Source organism: Hyperoodon ampullatus, assembly GCF_949752795.1.
Source record: "Hyperoodon ampullatus genome assembly, chromosome: 13".
NCBI classification, from domain to species: domain Eukaryota; kingdom Metazoa; phylum Chordata; class Mammalia; order Artiodactyla; family Ziphiidae; genus Hyperoodon; species Hyperoodon ampullatus.
The window spans coordinates 23,333,746-23,349,315 of record NC_136926.1 but is presented as its reverse complement, the minus strand read 5'-3'; the positions used below and the strand labels follow the sequence as shown (position 1 = coordinate 23,349,315).

Here is a 15,570-nt window from a genome sequence, read left to right as displayed (position 1 = left end):
AGTTGGATAGAGAAGAAATCTCTCTAGCTTTTTAACCTTGGCATTTTCCAAGCTCCTTTGACTATATAGGCAATGATAGTGATAGTACTTCCATGAGGCTGTGATGAGGCTTCATTGAGTTCACGTGTGAGAAGCACTTAGTGCTGGGCAGAGTGAGCACCACAGAGGGGCTGCTGTAACCATGATTGTTCAGTGCTTTTTAATTTGTGGACTCTTCCAAAGTATTGAGCCATTCCCTACTGATGGACGTTTAAGTTATTTCCAGTGGTATGTTGTTATGGACAGTGCTGCAGGATATAAAACTCTTTTATCCTGTGCAGATATTTCTGTGGGAGAGATTCCTAGAAGTAAAATCACTGGGTCAAAGAATATGCACATTTTAAAATTTGATAGATCCTTTGGAATTACCCTCCAAAATCTAATCAGCCATTATCTAACAGTTCATTTGCCCAGTAAAGAGATGAGAAGTTATTTCCCCTCACCAGGCATGCACTGGATCCCTCTCCCCTCTTGTGAAATGAAAATGGAATGGAACACAAGGGCAAGTCACCTCTTTTCTGTCTTGCAGAGTCTGGCCACAGATAAGGGACCAAAATGACGGACTCAAAATATTTCACCACAACCAAGAAAGGTACTGTTTGTTTCATTGTGGGGTCTTTTTTTTTTTTTTTTTTTTGGCTGCCTTTGGTGTTCGTTGCTGCACACGGGCTTTCTCTAGTTGCGGCAGGTGGGGGCTACTTTTCATTGCAGTGCACGGGCTTCTCATTGCAGTGGCTTCTTCTGTTGCAGAGCACGGGCTCTAGGCGTGCGGGCTTCAGTAGTCATGGCACGCGGGCTCAGTAGTTGTGGCTTGTGGGCTCTAGAATGCAGGCTCAGTAGTTGTGGCGCATGGGCTTAGCTGCTCTGTGGCATGTGGGATCTTCCCGGACCAGGGCTCAAACCCGTGTCCCCTGCATTGGCAGGCGGATTCTTAACCACTGCGCCACCAGGGACATCCCCATTGTGGGGTCTTACCCTCTTCTTTCCTTGCCCGACCCTTCTGCTTGCTCCCTGTGGTAGTGGCATAGAGGCCTGGAAGCAAGTGGCAAGAATCACTGAGAGCATTTTGAACCTTGTGGATCCGGAAATTTGAACTGCGGATGGTGTAAGAAGTATGACTACTTCTTTCAGAATTCCAGAAGGAAAAAGCATTAGCTCCAAGTATAGAAAAAAGCCCTCTTTTGCTCCCCATGGCTTTAAATTGTTAAAAATGATGCCTCGGCTTCCCTGGTGGTGCAGTGGTTGAGAGTCCGCCTGCCGATGCAGGGGACACGGGTTCGTGCCTCAGTCCGGGAAGATCCCACATGCCACGGAGCGGCTGGGCCCGTGAGCCATGGCCGCTGAGCCTGCGCGTCCGGAGCCTGTACTCCGCAACGGGAGAGGCCACAACAGTGAGAGGCCCGCGTACCGCAAAAAAAAAAAAAAAAAAATGATGCCCCACCGCCCAGAGGAGCGAAAGCACACAATCCTGTCAGCAACTGCACAGTGGTATCTGTGCATGTTTGGTCCTTATCGTTGGGCACATGTTTTACGTGGTTGAAGTCAGAGTTTATATCCTGTTTTTCATCTGGCATTATCATAAACGTTTCCCCACAGTTCTGAAGACTCATTCTGTTGAGTTGCTGCATCAAAATTTGCTAAGCTAGTCTTGTATTGTTTGGGTATTACAGTTGATTTTGCTTTTCGGGAAATGGAGTTTGTTGTAGTGGCTGACAAATGCGCTTTAACCCTGTAAGCATCTTTCTGGCTGGCCCTTCCTTCTTCCTTCCTTCCAAGTGAGATTAACACTCGCCTGCTGACCAGATGAGGAGAGTTTGTTGTTGGGTCAGCTGAGTCAGGACCTGCAGTCCCCTCATCAGGTGGTTCATTTCTCAGTCCAGCCAGTTTTCCTGTGTCTCTTCCATGTGCAGTGGAGGAGACAAACGGAGTCTCTGACTTGGCTTTACTTGTCCTTGGGCAGAGAGGACAGTTTATTTATTTATTTATTTTAATTTTAAAAGTTTTAATTTTATTTATTTATTTTTGGCTGTGTTGGGTCTTCGTTGCTGCATGCGGGCGTTCTCTAGTTGTGGCGAGCGGGAACTCCTCTTCGTTGCGGTGCGCAGGCTTCTCATTGTGGTGGCTTCTCTTGTGGAGCACGGGCTCTAGGCGCACAGGCTTCAGTAGTTGTGGCTCACGGGCTCTAGAGCGCAGGCTCAGTAGTTGTGGTGCACGGGCTTAGTTGTTCCGCGGCCTGTGGGATCTTCCCGGATCAGGGATCAAACCTGTGTCCCCTGCATTGGCAGGCAGATTCTTATCCAGTGCGCCACCAGGGAAGCCTGAGAGGACAGTTTATTAAGTAGTGATCACTCTAAAGGGCAGTGGGTGCTGTAATAAGGGAGGGGCGGGGCCCGTGGGAGGTCTGGGGTGGAGCTAGACAGATAAAGGGGGGCGGAGTGAGTGCTGGCCCAGGTCCATCAGGGAAAGGAAAGCCTAGGCACAAGTTACTGAAGAGTGTGATGGAAGAAAGGTTGGAGAGGTTTGTGGGGCCTGGCGAGCCAGGTCAGAGTGGGTGAACAGTGCCGAGTAAACTGAGGTGTCAGTAGTGGGTTTTTTTTTTTATGGGTTTTCTTTTGAGGAGAATGTCTAGCGAAATGTCTGGGACCAAATTTGACATCATTGATGGTTTTAAGCAGGGGGAGGTCAGAGGCAGATTCTAATCAAGGATCGAAGTGGGTGAGGCTGTGGGGAGGCAGGGAGATCAGAACCACAGTTCGCATGAGAGATGATGCTGCCTGAGCTGGGGAGGAAGGCGGGGGTGTTGGGGATAGAATTGGATGCCTCGTATGTGACTGAGGAGGTAGGCTTGGTGACTGGTCGGATTTGGGGCACATTATAGGAAGGAGGCATTTCTGAAGCAGGCAGATCCTGGGATCACCCCACTAGCCTTCTTGGGGCCAAGGTGACTCGGGCCTAGATCCATCAATTAACTGCCAGTTGTACTGAATCTGGCCAAACACCTCAAACAAAGCAGGGGCAGCCCAGCAGCAAGGCCCAAGGTCAGTCACATGGTCTGTTGGATCCCATAGCAGGGACACAGCCCCCTTAGTCTCTTGGAGGAGAAGGGCGTGTGTTCCTTCAGCTCTCCAGAGCCTTGGATTTGAACTGCAAGGTCTGCAGATTCCTTCTGGCTCTGTTGAGCAATATCCTCAATGTGGCCTTGCCCGGGCTGTGCTGCACGATTGTTCTTAAGTAACCTGCTTACTGTCTCTCATCTCAAGTTCTTTGCTGAACACCACATTGTTCAGTCATTTAAAAAAATTTTTTTAAAAGAACAAAACAAAATAACTCTGTTAGTTTTCTTTTTTTCACTGTAAATCCATCTAGAACTTCTTCTAGGACTTCCCCCACATGATAGTTTCTGCTTCACCCCCAACCCAAGTAACTTGAGAGGGAAGCCCGGGACTCTCCTACAAAAGAGAGAGCCAAGACAGAGGTTCACGTGGTAAATTAGTAATAATAGTGACCACCTTTAATGCAGGCCACTGAGTGCCAGGCACTGAGCTGAACGTTTTGCATCTGTTACATGAGAAGAGTCAAGGCCCCAGGCAAGGCAGAGAGTACAGACAAGGAAATGGTTTCAGAGAAGCAGGGTGAATGTCCTGGGTCGGCCAGAGCACATGGGCTTTGGAGCTGGCAGACCTGGTTTTGAATCTTAGCCTTCCTCCTCATGGCTGTGTCCTTGGGCAAGTTCCTGAACCTCTTCTGGCCTCCATTTGCTCATCTGCAAAATGGGGGCAAGTGTGGAGTTGTTGTGAGGATGCAATGAGAAAAGGTGTGGGAAGAAGTTAGGGAGGTGCCTGGCTTAGAGAAAGGCTCAGGAAAGGCTGGCTTCAGCTGGTTTAAGGGCAGGAGGCCTGTCTCACTCCAGCATCTGCCCTCTTAACCTGTTATTGGGGTTATCAGGCCCCTGACTACCTATCCATGGCAGGGCCCTGAACAGTCCTACTTCCTCGTTTGCTTTTTCCAGATCATCAAGTTCTTAAGAACAGTTTATTAAATGCTAGAGCCCTCATGGGACAGCTGAATTCCCATTTTCAGAGCCGAGCAACCACTTGTGGATCAGGAAGTGAAACCCTGAGTGAGCTCTTTTAACTCGAAGCTCTAGGAAAACAGGAAAAGCCTATGTGTTGAAACTGAGCAAATCCTGCCCTTTTCCCTCAAACCTTAAGTCCCCAGGTTCCATCCCACGCTGCTTTGAGGGCTTTGGGTGAGGGTGGCTGAGGAGAGCTTTGCTTCCCTCGGCATGTTTTTAGCCATCTGGCTGAGCAGGACCTGGCAGCACACTTTTTGTCTCCCTCAGAACCTCTGTAGCTTCCATGGCTCCTCTCCCCTCAATCTGACGTGATCTCCAACCTTCCTTCCTGATAATTCAGAGTTGTTTCTGCCTGCCCACCCAGGGCCAGGGCCTGAAACTGCCTTCAGCGGGCAGCACAGAGTGTCTTCGCTGCCTCCCTCCCATTCTTTTGGAAGTTGGGGACTGGGAATCGCCCCTTGGCAGAGTGGAAATGGATCACTCATGCTGCCTCCTTTTTTAGGGGAGATCTTCGAGCTGAAGGCAGAGCTGAACAGTGACAAGAAGGAGAAGAAAAAGGAGGCGGTGAAGAAAGTGATTGCGTCCATGACCGTGGGCAAAGACGTCAGGTGTGCAGGGGTAGGCCGGCTGGCAGCTGGAGGCAGCTGACAGAGGGAAGCTTTTGAGCTTGGGTCCAGTTCAGTCCCTCCTTTAAGGTATCCCTAGGGACCCATGTCTCCCCTGGTATAGCTCCCTTCACAGATCTTTGCAAATAGAGGGTTTTGTTTGCAGAGGGGTCATGCGCTCAGATGTTGATGGGGTCAGGCAGCAATGGAGCAAGTGAAATGGGCTGGGTCGAAAAGGCAACAGGCAATGCAGTGGATGTGCTCTGAGCCCTGTCAGGAACTCCAGAGGATGCTGCCTACTGGGGAAAATGACCCCAGTGGGACCAGGTCTTTTGGTTTTTAAAAAGAACAGGGAATCTGGATTTTTCATTTTAAATCTCCTTGTTTTAGATTGCCAGATGAGGAAATTCCCTGGCAGTCCAGTGGTTAAGACTTGGCGCTTTCACTGCTGTGGCCCCGGGTTCAGTCCCTGGTCAGAGAACTAAGATCCCACAATTTTTTTGGTGCGGCCAAAAAAAAAAAAAAAATTACCAGATAAAACTAAACAAACAAATAAACACTGTGCAAGTAAAACACACCTGCACATTGGGCTTGTTAAATTTGTCGTCAGTTTGCAGCCTCTGGTGTGCATCTGTTGCCAGAACACATCACATGTAGAATTGTGGCCACTCCTTTGCTCATGCATCTCCCCAGCCTGGAACGTCCCTTCCTCTTGTCCATTTACACTGCTGCCTCCCTCATCATGCCGGCTGACTACCCTGAACACGCAGCATTTGCTGTGTTCGTGTCGCCTGGCACTAATTGTAGACTGTCCTCTTCTTATGTATACTTGTGCTTACCTGCCCACCACATTGTTGAGTCCCCAAGGACAGGAGCTGGGTTCTGTGACAACTTAACACTTGCACAGTGTTTGAGAGTCAGCAAAACACTTTTAAATGTTTTCCTAGCAATTCCCATACTGTAGGTAAGGATATTTTTCCTGCCAAAGAAACCAGAAACAGTGACTGCCCCATGGTCACATGGTTAATGGAGGAACTGGACTCATGCTCAGCCCTTCTGAAATCCAGACCCAGGGTGCTTTTCCCCATTCCCTCTCCTTTGGGCCCTTTTGGTGCCCAGTCCTGTGCCTCATAGGCCTGGGTGCTGACGTGGAGCAGCTCCCCATCTGGATCCCTCAGCAGGAACCCACAGCTCCAGACTTCTCCATGGATTTCCCTGTCCCATTGCCATGCTCATCAAGGGGCCTCTTGACAGCACACAATAGAAACAGTTCTGCAGAGAAACCTGCTGAGGACACAGCGGCAAAGGAATCAGGCGTCTGCTGGAAAACTGGGCCTCCTTCCAAGACAGATGCTTCCCAGGACAAAGCTGCTTTCCTTCAACTAGAACACCCCTGTCACAGAGGAGGCACCCCCGTCATCTCAAATGAGCTTGTTGTGCTGATGTGATGGGCCCAAAAGAGCAAGTCAGGCCTCTCAGCTCCCCCCGTTCCTGGTTCGTCATCTTCCAAGGTGATGCATCAGCTTCAGCTCTGACTGGACTCTGCTGCCTGTCGGGGCTCAGGAAATTCACTTTGACCTCTTAAGTCTGTGTTACCGGGTCCTTGCCCATAAAATCACAAAAATTGAGAAGGGAGGTGATAGATAATTCCAGAGACAGAAAATTGACCACTAACCATATTTCACATGTCAAGGGGCCTGTGATCCTGAGACTGTGGGGTACCATGTTGGGAAGGGTTCTGCCCAGTATAACAGCGGTCCTGAGCACGGGCTGTGGACTCAGACCTGGTGCCTTAGGCAGTTGTTTGATATTTGTGAACCTCAGTATTGTCTTCCATAAAGTGGGGATAATCCACTGACTTCTCAGGGCTGTTCAACGAGATCATTATGTAAAGCCCCTAACACCAAACCTGGTGTGTAGCGCATGCTCTGTACACATGGGCTGGTTCTTAGTGGGTGCCTTGTAGTGACTGCAGCCCAGCCCACCCCTGCTCCCCTAAGCTCTCTGCAACCAGCAACCCAATATAAGCGGCCATGTCAAGTATCAGAGAAGGAAAAACAATCGTTTTCATTTCTGTAGCACCTCCTAGATGTCAAGGACTAGATACCGTAAGTATGTTGTCTCTTTCAGTTATCACAAGGGCCCTGTGAAATGGGGTTTTGTTATATCTTTCTTGCAAATGAGGAAACTGAAACTGGGGATAAAGAATTTTCCCAACTTGATTCAGCCAGCAAGAGGCAGAGCTGGGTTTGAGCCAGGTCAGATGGGCTCTAGAGCTCATGTTTGAACCCTGTGTAAAGAACAGGGGACTTTTTTGCTTTTAAAGTCACCCTTTGGAATTCCATTTCTACCAACAGATGTTCACGGTAATGGAGCTGTTACCCTGCCTTTTTCTAAGAAGTCCTGTTATGTTTTCCTTCCCTCCTTCCCACTCACCCTCCTCTCCAGCCCCCATTAGCTGCCTGAAAAGTCTTCCTCTTCTTTTTTTTCACCTTTCCCACATTGACGCTGCTTTGACCTGCCAGTGCCCTCTTCCCCGACGTGGTAAACTGTATGCAGACGGACAACCTGGAGCTGAAGAAGCTGGTGTACCTGTACTTGATGAACTATGCCAAGAGTCAGCCCGACATGGCCATCATGGCCGTCAACACCTTTGTGAAGGTAAGTAGAAGCTTGGTGTGGGGCTGGGGTGCTCACTGCTCCATCTCCCCTCAGTCTCCCGGGGTGGGGCGCTACAGCCTTGGGTAGAAACACGGAGGATCCTTTCCAGGCCATCTGACTCCCAGCGTGGGGGTCTCTTCCTCCAGCAGAGGGCTCCCTTTGTCTCCAGAAAATCTGATGCTACAGACCCTGCTAACTCATTCCACGTGAGGTCGCCCCAGGCCTTTCGATCCCCGTGTGCCCTGGGGTGAGCCATGACCCTGTGTCATTTGCCAGCTGAGGATGCAGCATGTGTCTGAGGGCTTCCGTATTGCCCTTCTAGACTTCGCTCCTTTCTGCATGTTCTGTCCTCCAGATTGAGGAGAAACAGGGACTTGTGTTGTCAGCTCTGTGCACCTTTAAAACCTTAGCTCCCCAGCCCTGTCGATGCTTAGATGTGGGCGAATGAGGGTTCTGTGGCCCAGTGGGAAGATTGAGGGTTGTGGTGCTGGGTGGACACGGCTTGAATTGTGGCTCTGCTCTGTGACCGGGTGAGCTCTCGACCTTCCTGAGGGCCTCAGCTCCCTCACCTGTGAAATGGGAACAGTATTGTGTGTCTGCTGTGAGGATCAGAAGGAACAGTGCAAAGCCTGGTATCTGGCAGATGCTACGTGCTACACACATGGCACTTACTTTTGGTGCTGTTGGCCGCAGTCGGTGGGAGATCCCACAGTAGCTGTCTAATGTTGCTCAGCTCACCCCTGCCCCTGGCCAATGGCTGGTTTCCCTCAGGACTGTGAGGACCCCAACCCCCTGATCCGGGCCCTGGCTGTGCGGACCATGGGCTGCATCCGTGTTGACAAGATCACAGAGTACCTGTGCGAGCCACTCCGGAAGTGCCTGAAGGACGAGGACCCGTATGTGCGCAAGACGGCGGCCGTATGCGTGGCCAAGCTCCACGACATCAATGCCCAGCTGGTAGAGGACCAGGGCTTCCTGGATACCCTTAAAGACCTCATCTCTGACTCTAACCCCATGGTAAGTCTCTGCCACCCACCCTGCCACCTCCACCACCTCCAGGGTTGCTTGGGAAGACCTCTGCTTGACCCTCCACCAGGCAGCCCCAGTTCTTGGAAGTCAGAGCCCTGCGGGGTGGGCTAGCTGTTTTCCTACCCACAGTGGTTTGGGCGCCATCTTTGGAGTGAGCTAGACCTGGATTCCCTTCTCTGCACAGCCCTCTCTAAGGAGCTGTGTGACCTCAGGCATCCTACCTAACCTTCCAGAGTCCTCTTTTCTTCATCAGTAAGATGGATCTAATTCTGCATGGCTGCCGGGGGTGTTGGGAGGCTTAAGCCGTTACGGTAATGTGCCTGGCGTAGCCTGGCACAGCCTGGCACACAGTGGGTGTGCACCTAAGACTAGTACCCTCCTTCCCTTTCCAGTCACTGTCATTGTCACCATCCTCTCACCAAGACTGTCAGAGAGCTCTGAATGTGAGGTACTTCTCCCTTTCCCCACTTCTCTGCAGGGTTGTAGAGAATCACCCTTAAAGTAGTGTAGCCTGGAGGACAGGGCACCAGAACGCAGCTGGGAGGGGAGCTGGTCTCCTCACGGCTGGTGATGACAGCAGTTTGGAGAACAGTTCGGTAGGGCCATGTTTAAAATGAAATATACAACCCACCCAGCCCAGACGTCTCATTCTGTGTCCCTCTGAAACACTGATCACACACGGGTGCCGAGTGGCCAGTACGGCGATGGCCGTGGGAGCACTGCTTAGTTACAGGAAAGTTGAAAACCACGCAGAACACACATAAAAACGGCTGCTCTGGTGGAAATGGGTTGCAGCCCCAGAGCTTCACCTGGCAACCCCTCTGTGCTCCAGCCCCTCCAGCCCCCGAGGGGCTCTGCAGGAGGAACCTTCTAGCTCTGAGAAGCACAGTTGTCAGCTCCCACAGTGAGCTGCTGTAGCTGGTAGAGTGGGACTGTGTGTTAGGTAGCAGGGAGCGCTATCTGTTGCGGGAACTTGGAGCTAGATCTTTCTTGTTTTGTGTTTTTCTTTATTGGCAGGTGCACTGACTTTAGTTTCAGCTTACAGAGGAGTCAGTAGGGTGCGTGCTTGGAGTGGGTCTCGGTGCTCCAGACCCTGCCCTTCATATTCCTTTCATATTCCTTTCCGGATGTTTGAGCTCTGACTGGCCAACATCATTAGCCTCACTGCTTCCCTGGCCTGAGAGCAGCGTCCCAGCCTCTGCCCCTTCCACCCTCTCAACCAGGTGGTGGCAAACGCAGTGGCTGCCCTCTCAGAGATCGCTGAGTCTCACCCCAGCAGCAACCTGCTCGACCTGAACCCGCAGTCCATTAACAAGCTGCTGACGGCCCTGAACGAGTGCACCGAGTGGGGCCAGATCTTCATCCTGGACTGCCTGGCCAACTACACACCCAAGGACGACCGGGAGGCCCAGAGGTAAGAGGCTGCCCTTGCTTGCCGGCCTCACCAGGCCCTGGGGTGGGAGGCTCCAACCATGAGCTGGTCCCAGGCCTCCAGGGGGCTTCTTTCCAGGCCTTGCCCCACAGACCATCCTCAGACACAGAGCCAGCAGGTTGACAGTGGTGTTGCTTCGGGCAGTCAGCTCACTGCTCACTGAGGGCACAGAACAGAAGCCAGGGCCTGACCTGGGAGCTGACAGATCTCGGTCACTGTGGACTGAGGAAAGCGGTGGACAGCATGAGAGCCACCACTCGTTGAATTCTTACTGGGTGCCTGGGGTTCTGCTGGGTGCTTCCTATGCATTAGATAATCTTTAAAGAAACTCTGTGAAGGCAGCCCCATCATTGTCCCCGTTTTACAGGTAGGGAAACTCTGGCTTAGGGAGGTGGAAGAAATCACCTACGTCACCCAGCTGGGTCTCCCCTGACTCTTGGTCCTAACCAACATGGTATCCTGCCCCTTTTGAATGCCCTCACAACAGAAGGGCGTGAGTTGACATTCATCCAGTGTTTACTGACTGCCAGGCACTGTGCTCAGTGCTGTATATGCATTGTCTCATTTAAGCCACCAGCAACCGTGTGAAGTTGGCATCATCATCTCCATTTTTTTAGATGAGGAAACTTGAGGCTCAGAGTGGTTTTAAACTGCTTGGGGTCAGTTAGCAGGAAACAGAACCAGGAGCTAGGTCTTCCTCCTACAGAAGACATGCTATCTTGATAACTAAAAACAGGGTGTTTCCCCTTGCTTGTCTCTCCTACTTGTCCCCCTCGGAATGGACCACAGCATCTGTGAGCGGGTCACCCCCAGGCTCTCCCACGCCAACTCTGCTGTAGTGTTGTCTGCTGTGAAGGTGCTGATGAAGTTCATGGAGATGTTGTCCAAGGACCTGGACTACTACGGCACGCTGCTCAAGAAGCTGGCCCCGCCCCTAGTCACACTGCTGTCGGCCGAGCCGGAGCTACAGTACGTGGCCCTGCGAAACATCAACCTCATCGTACAGAAAAGGTACAGGGACCACCAGATATGGGTAGTGTGTGCCCTGGGGGAGATCTCCTGCTGGGACCAGGGGCTCTGAAGGGAAACTGACCTGTCACTGTGCAGGATGTCTCAACAGCTTAACCCAGGGGTTCTGAGCCATTGGCATCTTTGTCCCACAGGGGACATTTGACAATGTCTGGAGACATTTTTGGTTGTCACAGTGGGGCCTGCTACTGGCATCTAGTGGGTGGAAGCCAGGGATGCTGTTCAACATCCTACAGTACACAGGACAGCTCTGCCCCCCCATAGAACTATCCATACCAAAAATGTCTGTAGTGCTGAGGTTGGGAAACCTCGGCTTAGCCTAACCAGATAGCATGCCGGATAAAGGCTAGCATGCACTTCTTAACCATGGAGAGTGGATGGTCCACAGTCCACACAGCCTTCCTGAAACAGGCTGTAAGATTGTGTATGTGTGCGCACACTCATTTTTCCTGGGTAAGAGTCCATAGCTCTTGGGCTTCCCTGGTGGCGCAGTGGTTGAGTCTGCCTGCCGATGCAGGGGACACAGGTTCGTGCCCCAGTCCGGGAAGATCCCACATATCGCGAAGTGGCTAGGCTCGTGAGCCATGGCCGCTGAGCCTGCGCGTCCGGAGCCTGTGCTCCGCAACGGGAGAGGCCACAACAGTGAGAGGCCCGCATACCGGAAAAAAAAAAGAGTCCATAGCTCTAGAGGCTGGAGGACTCCAAGATGAGGCGCCATGGATTTTGCATTAGCCTCAGGGCCACTCAGAATGCTGAGCAGCCAGTTTCCGTCCACCCAGTAGGAATGACCACAGTAGTGAGCCACTGCTTAAGGGAAGGCACCTGACACCCGGGGTGGGTTGGGCTAAAAAACAAGGACCAATCCAGTAAGGGTGCCAGGCAGCTCCGTGGAGTGGGGCCAGACTCTGCAGTTCTACTCTAACTCCAAAGGGCCAGCCTCTTTGGTCAAATGGCTGGATCAGCAACTAACTCAAAAGCAGAACAAGGGCCTCTTGTGGACAGGGAGCATGTGTGGAAGACCACACATGCTCCCTGTCTTTATAGCTTCAGTCTGGTTCTTAGTACACACATGGGGGCCCAGAAAGATCAGTGGAATTCAGACGTTTGTGAGGGTTTGGGAGGTAAATTGGGGCAAGCTTTCTGAGTGCCTGAACAAAGGGATGAGACTAGGGATTCACAGTTGCAGTGTGGGATTTAGTGAGGTGTCGTGACCTGTGGATCCCAATCAGCAGGAGGGGCTCCCTGTGCTATATTTAACAAGGCAAACCTCCTAAGAAGTTGACCCTGTTGCTGAGGCACCACCAGGCCCAGGCCCAACATGCTGTTGGACAGCTTGTGCCGAGTCCTGATGGCAGAAATCACAACTTCTGCCGCCCAGCTCAGGATCCTGCCTCACTTTGCCAGGACCTCCCCGCAGCCTGCTAAGCAGCACTGAGGACCACCCTGGGCAGGGTCCCTCCTTTCTCTTTGCTGGGTCTTCTCGCCTCTTCACCGTCTGTCCTCATTCCTTTTTGTTCCTGCTCTCTTTTCTGGAAAGGGTGCGGGAGTAGGAGTCAGGTAGGGGTGGTGACTCTCATCTTGCTCCCGCCCTATTAGCACTAGATGTGTGACCTAGGGCAGGCCCCTCCCCGCTCAGGTTTCCTCAGCTAAGAAAAATGAGGTGGGTGGTGCCGGTGAGGGAGGAGCAATGACACTGGTGACAGTTCCTGCCTAGCAAGTGCCTTCTCTGAGGCAGATACGGATCATGCTAGATGCTTTGCATCTACCTCTCACAACAGCCCTGTTATGTAGGTGTCTGTGTCGGGATCCCCAGGACCACACCCCCCCCCCACACACACACACTTAGAGATTCACTAGAGGGACTCCCAGGAGACAGCATATCATTGTTTTCATAGCTGAGGTTTATCATCGACCTAGTAGGGCTGCACAGCTGGATCATGAGGGAGAAAGACAGGTGGAGTCTGGAGGAATCCTCGTGCAGGCTTCCCATGGGGGGTCACACAGAGCATGTTCCTCCCCCAGCGACAGTGCAGCAGCATGTGTGTAATGTTTCTGCCCAAGGATGCCTGTTTGAGACTTAGCACCCTGGGTTTTTTTGGGGGGGATGAGTCATAAAGGCACCCTCTGCCTGACACCTACCAAAATTCCAGGCTCCTAGAAGGAAAGCAGGTGTTCAGCAAAAACCATGTTGTTTATACAAACAGTCAAGGCACAGTTAACCACGTTTATCATTTAGGGAATGGTGAGAACACTCCCAAAAGCTGAATTCCCAGATGCCAGGCCTTTCTAAGACTGGCAACTCGGGCCTGCAAAGGTAATGCTTCTGACACAGAATGCTTCCTATTTCGTGAGTGAGGAAACGGGCCTGAGGTCACCAGCTAGGATTGGAACTGAGGCCTGACTCCCAAGCCTGTTGCCTGATGCCTGTGGCCTCTTGAATGTGATCTGTTTCTTGCTCATATTCCCTCTTCCCTTCCTGGAATGTGGTTGGACACACAGGGGCTGGTCAGAACCTTGGTTGGCAGGTCCTGTGCCCAGGAGCGTGCAGCCATGGGGGCGACTGCTTTCACGGATGTCAGTTTCCATGTCCGACCCCAGAAATGTCCCAGCAAATGTGGAAGGGTTTTCTCACAGGGCCTGTGACTTGCTCTTTGCTCTTTGGGCAACCTTGCCCACCACCAGGCCTGAGATCCTGAAGCATGAGATGAAGGTGTTCTTTGTGAAGTACAATGACCCCATCTACGTGAAGCTGGAGAAGCTGGACATCATGATCCGCCTGGCCTCCCAGGCCAACATCGCCCAGGTCAGCAGAGGGTGGTGCCCAGCGCACCGGGCTCTGTGAGCAAGCTCTCCACAAATGTTAACTGATATTTATGTGATTAAAGAGTTTGTTCTTTCTGTTATTACTTCACATCCATTGAAGTGGTAGTTAGGTGGATATGTTAGCTAGATCAACCAAACTTAAGGATTGTCCATCCCTGCCAATTAGTCCTTCCTGTTTTCCTCTTGGGGCACCTGACAGCTCTCTCCCTCCCTTGGAACTTCCACCTTGAACAGGAGGCAGAATCCCACCCTTTTAGGGGTGTGTGCATACCCGCAGACCAGGGGTGTTCCAGGAGGTTGCCCTGCCAGATCCCCCCAACTGCATCTTTGTTTGGGCCACAGGTGTTGGCGGAGCTGAAAGAGTATGCGACAGAGGTGGATGTGGACTTTGTACGGAAGGCTGTGCGAGCCATTGGCCGTTGCGCCATCAAAGTGGAGGTGAGGCTCTGAGACTCTGTCCTTGGCGGGGGGAAGGAGGAAAGGAAGCTGAAACCAGGAAACCAGTCTGATTCCAGCAGAATCTGCCAGCTGCTCATGGTCCAGGAAGGCCTGAGGGTCACAACTGGAGCCCCCAAGGCACCCACGGTACAGATTTGGTTGGGCTCCTTCTCATCTGTAATCTCCCTTGGGCCTCTGAGTTGCTGCAGATGAAATTAGCCTGTCATTGTCAGGGGTCTCCTGCAGCATTAGCTAAGACAGTGTGGCAGCCCAAGCTGGTGGTGGCCCTGGTAGACTTAGCTCTCACTTTGTGGAGCTTTGGGGCAGGGGCTCTGCCTATTGGATGTTTTGGCAGGTATCATGATTCAGCTGTCCATGTGCCCTTATCTTCAAATTCCCAAGGGTCATTCAGACCCCTGTGTCCTGGCACTTCGTCCCTCCCATTCTCTGCCTCTGGAGAGGTTCCTTGATCACTGATCTGACTCTCCTTAAATGGGTCTCCTGGAGGCTAGGGGATCTGCGACAGCTGGTCAGTTCAGCCCAGCCCCTTGAGACGTTTTCCATTTGGCACCCGTGATGGCAGTCTGAGAGATCTCTCCCATAGAGCCTAGTGCAGTGTGTTGGAGTAGAGGGGTGTGGGGAGGGCTGGTCCAAGCAGAGACCTCCTAAATGCTTTTGGTCATGGGAGCCCATTTTGTGAAACAAGTAGAAGTGAAGCCCTGCTCTCAGGGCTTGGCCTAGAAGAGCTCCAAAGATCCTTCCTGCTATCAGAAGCTCTACTGGCCTTCTCCTCACTTTAATTCTATCTCCCTGTGTCCCTGCCATCCCAGGACCATCATTTTGTACTCATTCTCCCACCTGTTACCTGCAAAGAGGGTTCTCCTGTTTTCCTACTGTGAAAAGGAAGGTGGGCAAGGTGTGACTGAGCCCTTGACCAAGGCATGTCGGTCAGAGGTTCTGCTGGAAGTGGGTGCAAGGCCTTGCCCACACTCTCCTCTTTCCACACAGCAATCTGCCGAGCGCTGTGTGAGCACGCTGCTCGATCTCATCCAGACCAAGGTCAACTACGTGGTCCAGGAAGCCATCGTGGTCATCAAGGACATCTTCCGCAAGTACCCCAACAAGTATGTGGCTGCCCCCCCGCCCCATGAGGGTGTTGTGGCTCTGCTGGGGATGGGCTGGTGGGGAGGAAAAGCAAGGAGGAGCCTCTCCCTCTTCCTTATTTTTCTGCTGCAAACAGCATTCTCAAAAGAAACCGTTTATTTTTTTCTTATTTCTCCTGAGCCGCCCCTGCTCTGCTCCCCAGGCCCAAATAAGAACTGAAATGTAAAGGATAAAACGCAAATCCTGTTACTCGCCAGCCTCTCGGGCTCTTGTGGGGCAGCTGCCCGTCTCTGTTGGCCCCTCCTGGGCCTCCCCTGGGTGGCCCGGGCTCCCTC

The 15,570-nt window shown here is 52.1% G+C and overlaps 1 protein-coding gene across 4 annotated transcripts in view; it reads left to right on the top strand.

The window, feature by feature from the left end:
• Positions 1-594: 594 nt before the first annotated feature.
• The window catches only part of AP1B1 (adaptor related protein complex 1 subunit beta 1), a gene marked incomplete at its 5' end in the record, with an annotated part of 32,187 nt that continues 17,211 nt past the window's right edge, over positions 595-15,570 (top strand). For all 4 annotated transcript variants that reach the window (XM_079717681.1, XM_079717680.1, XM_079717679.1 and 1 more), the window contains 9 exons: positions 595-631; positions 4,617-4,722; positions 7,245-7,380; positions 8,152-8,397; positions 9,633-9,823; positions 10,631-10,852; positions 13,553-13,673; positions 14,036-14,131; positions 15,140-15,255. In XM_079717681.1, coding sequence (XP_079573807.1) covers positions 595-631; positions 4,617-4,722; positions 7,245-7,380; positions 8,152-8,397; positions 9,633-9,823; positions 10,631-10,852; positions 13,553-13,673; positions 14,036-14,131; positions 15,140-15,255 — 1,271 coding nt within the window. The remainder of the gene's footprint in view (positions 632-4,616; positions 4,723-7,244; positions 7,381-8,151; positions 8,398-9,632; positions 9,824-10,630; positions 10,853-13,552; positions 13,674-14,035; positions 14,132-15,139; positions 15,256-15,570) is intronic.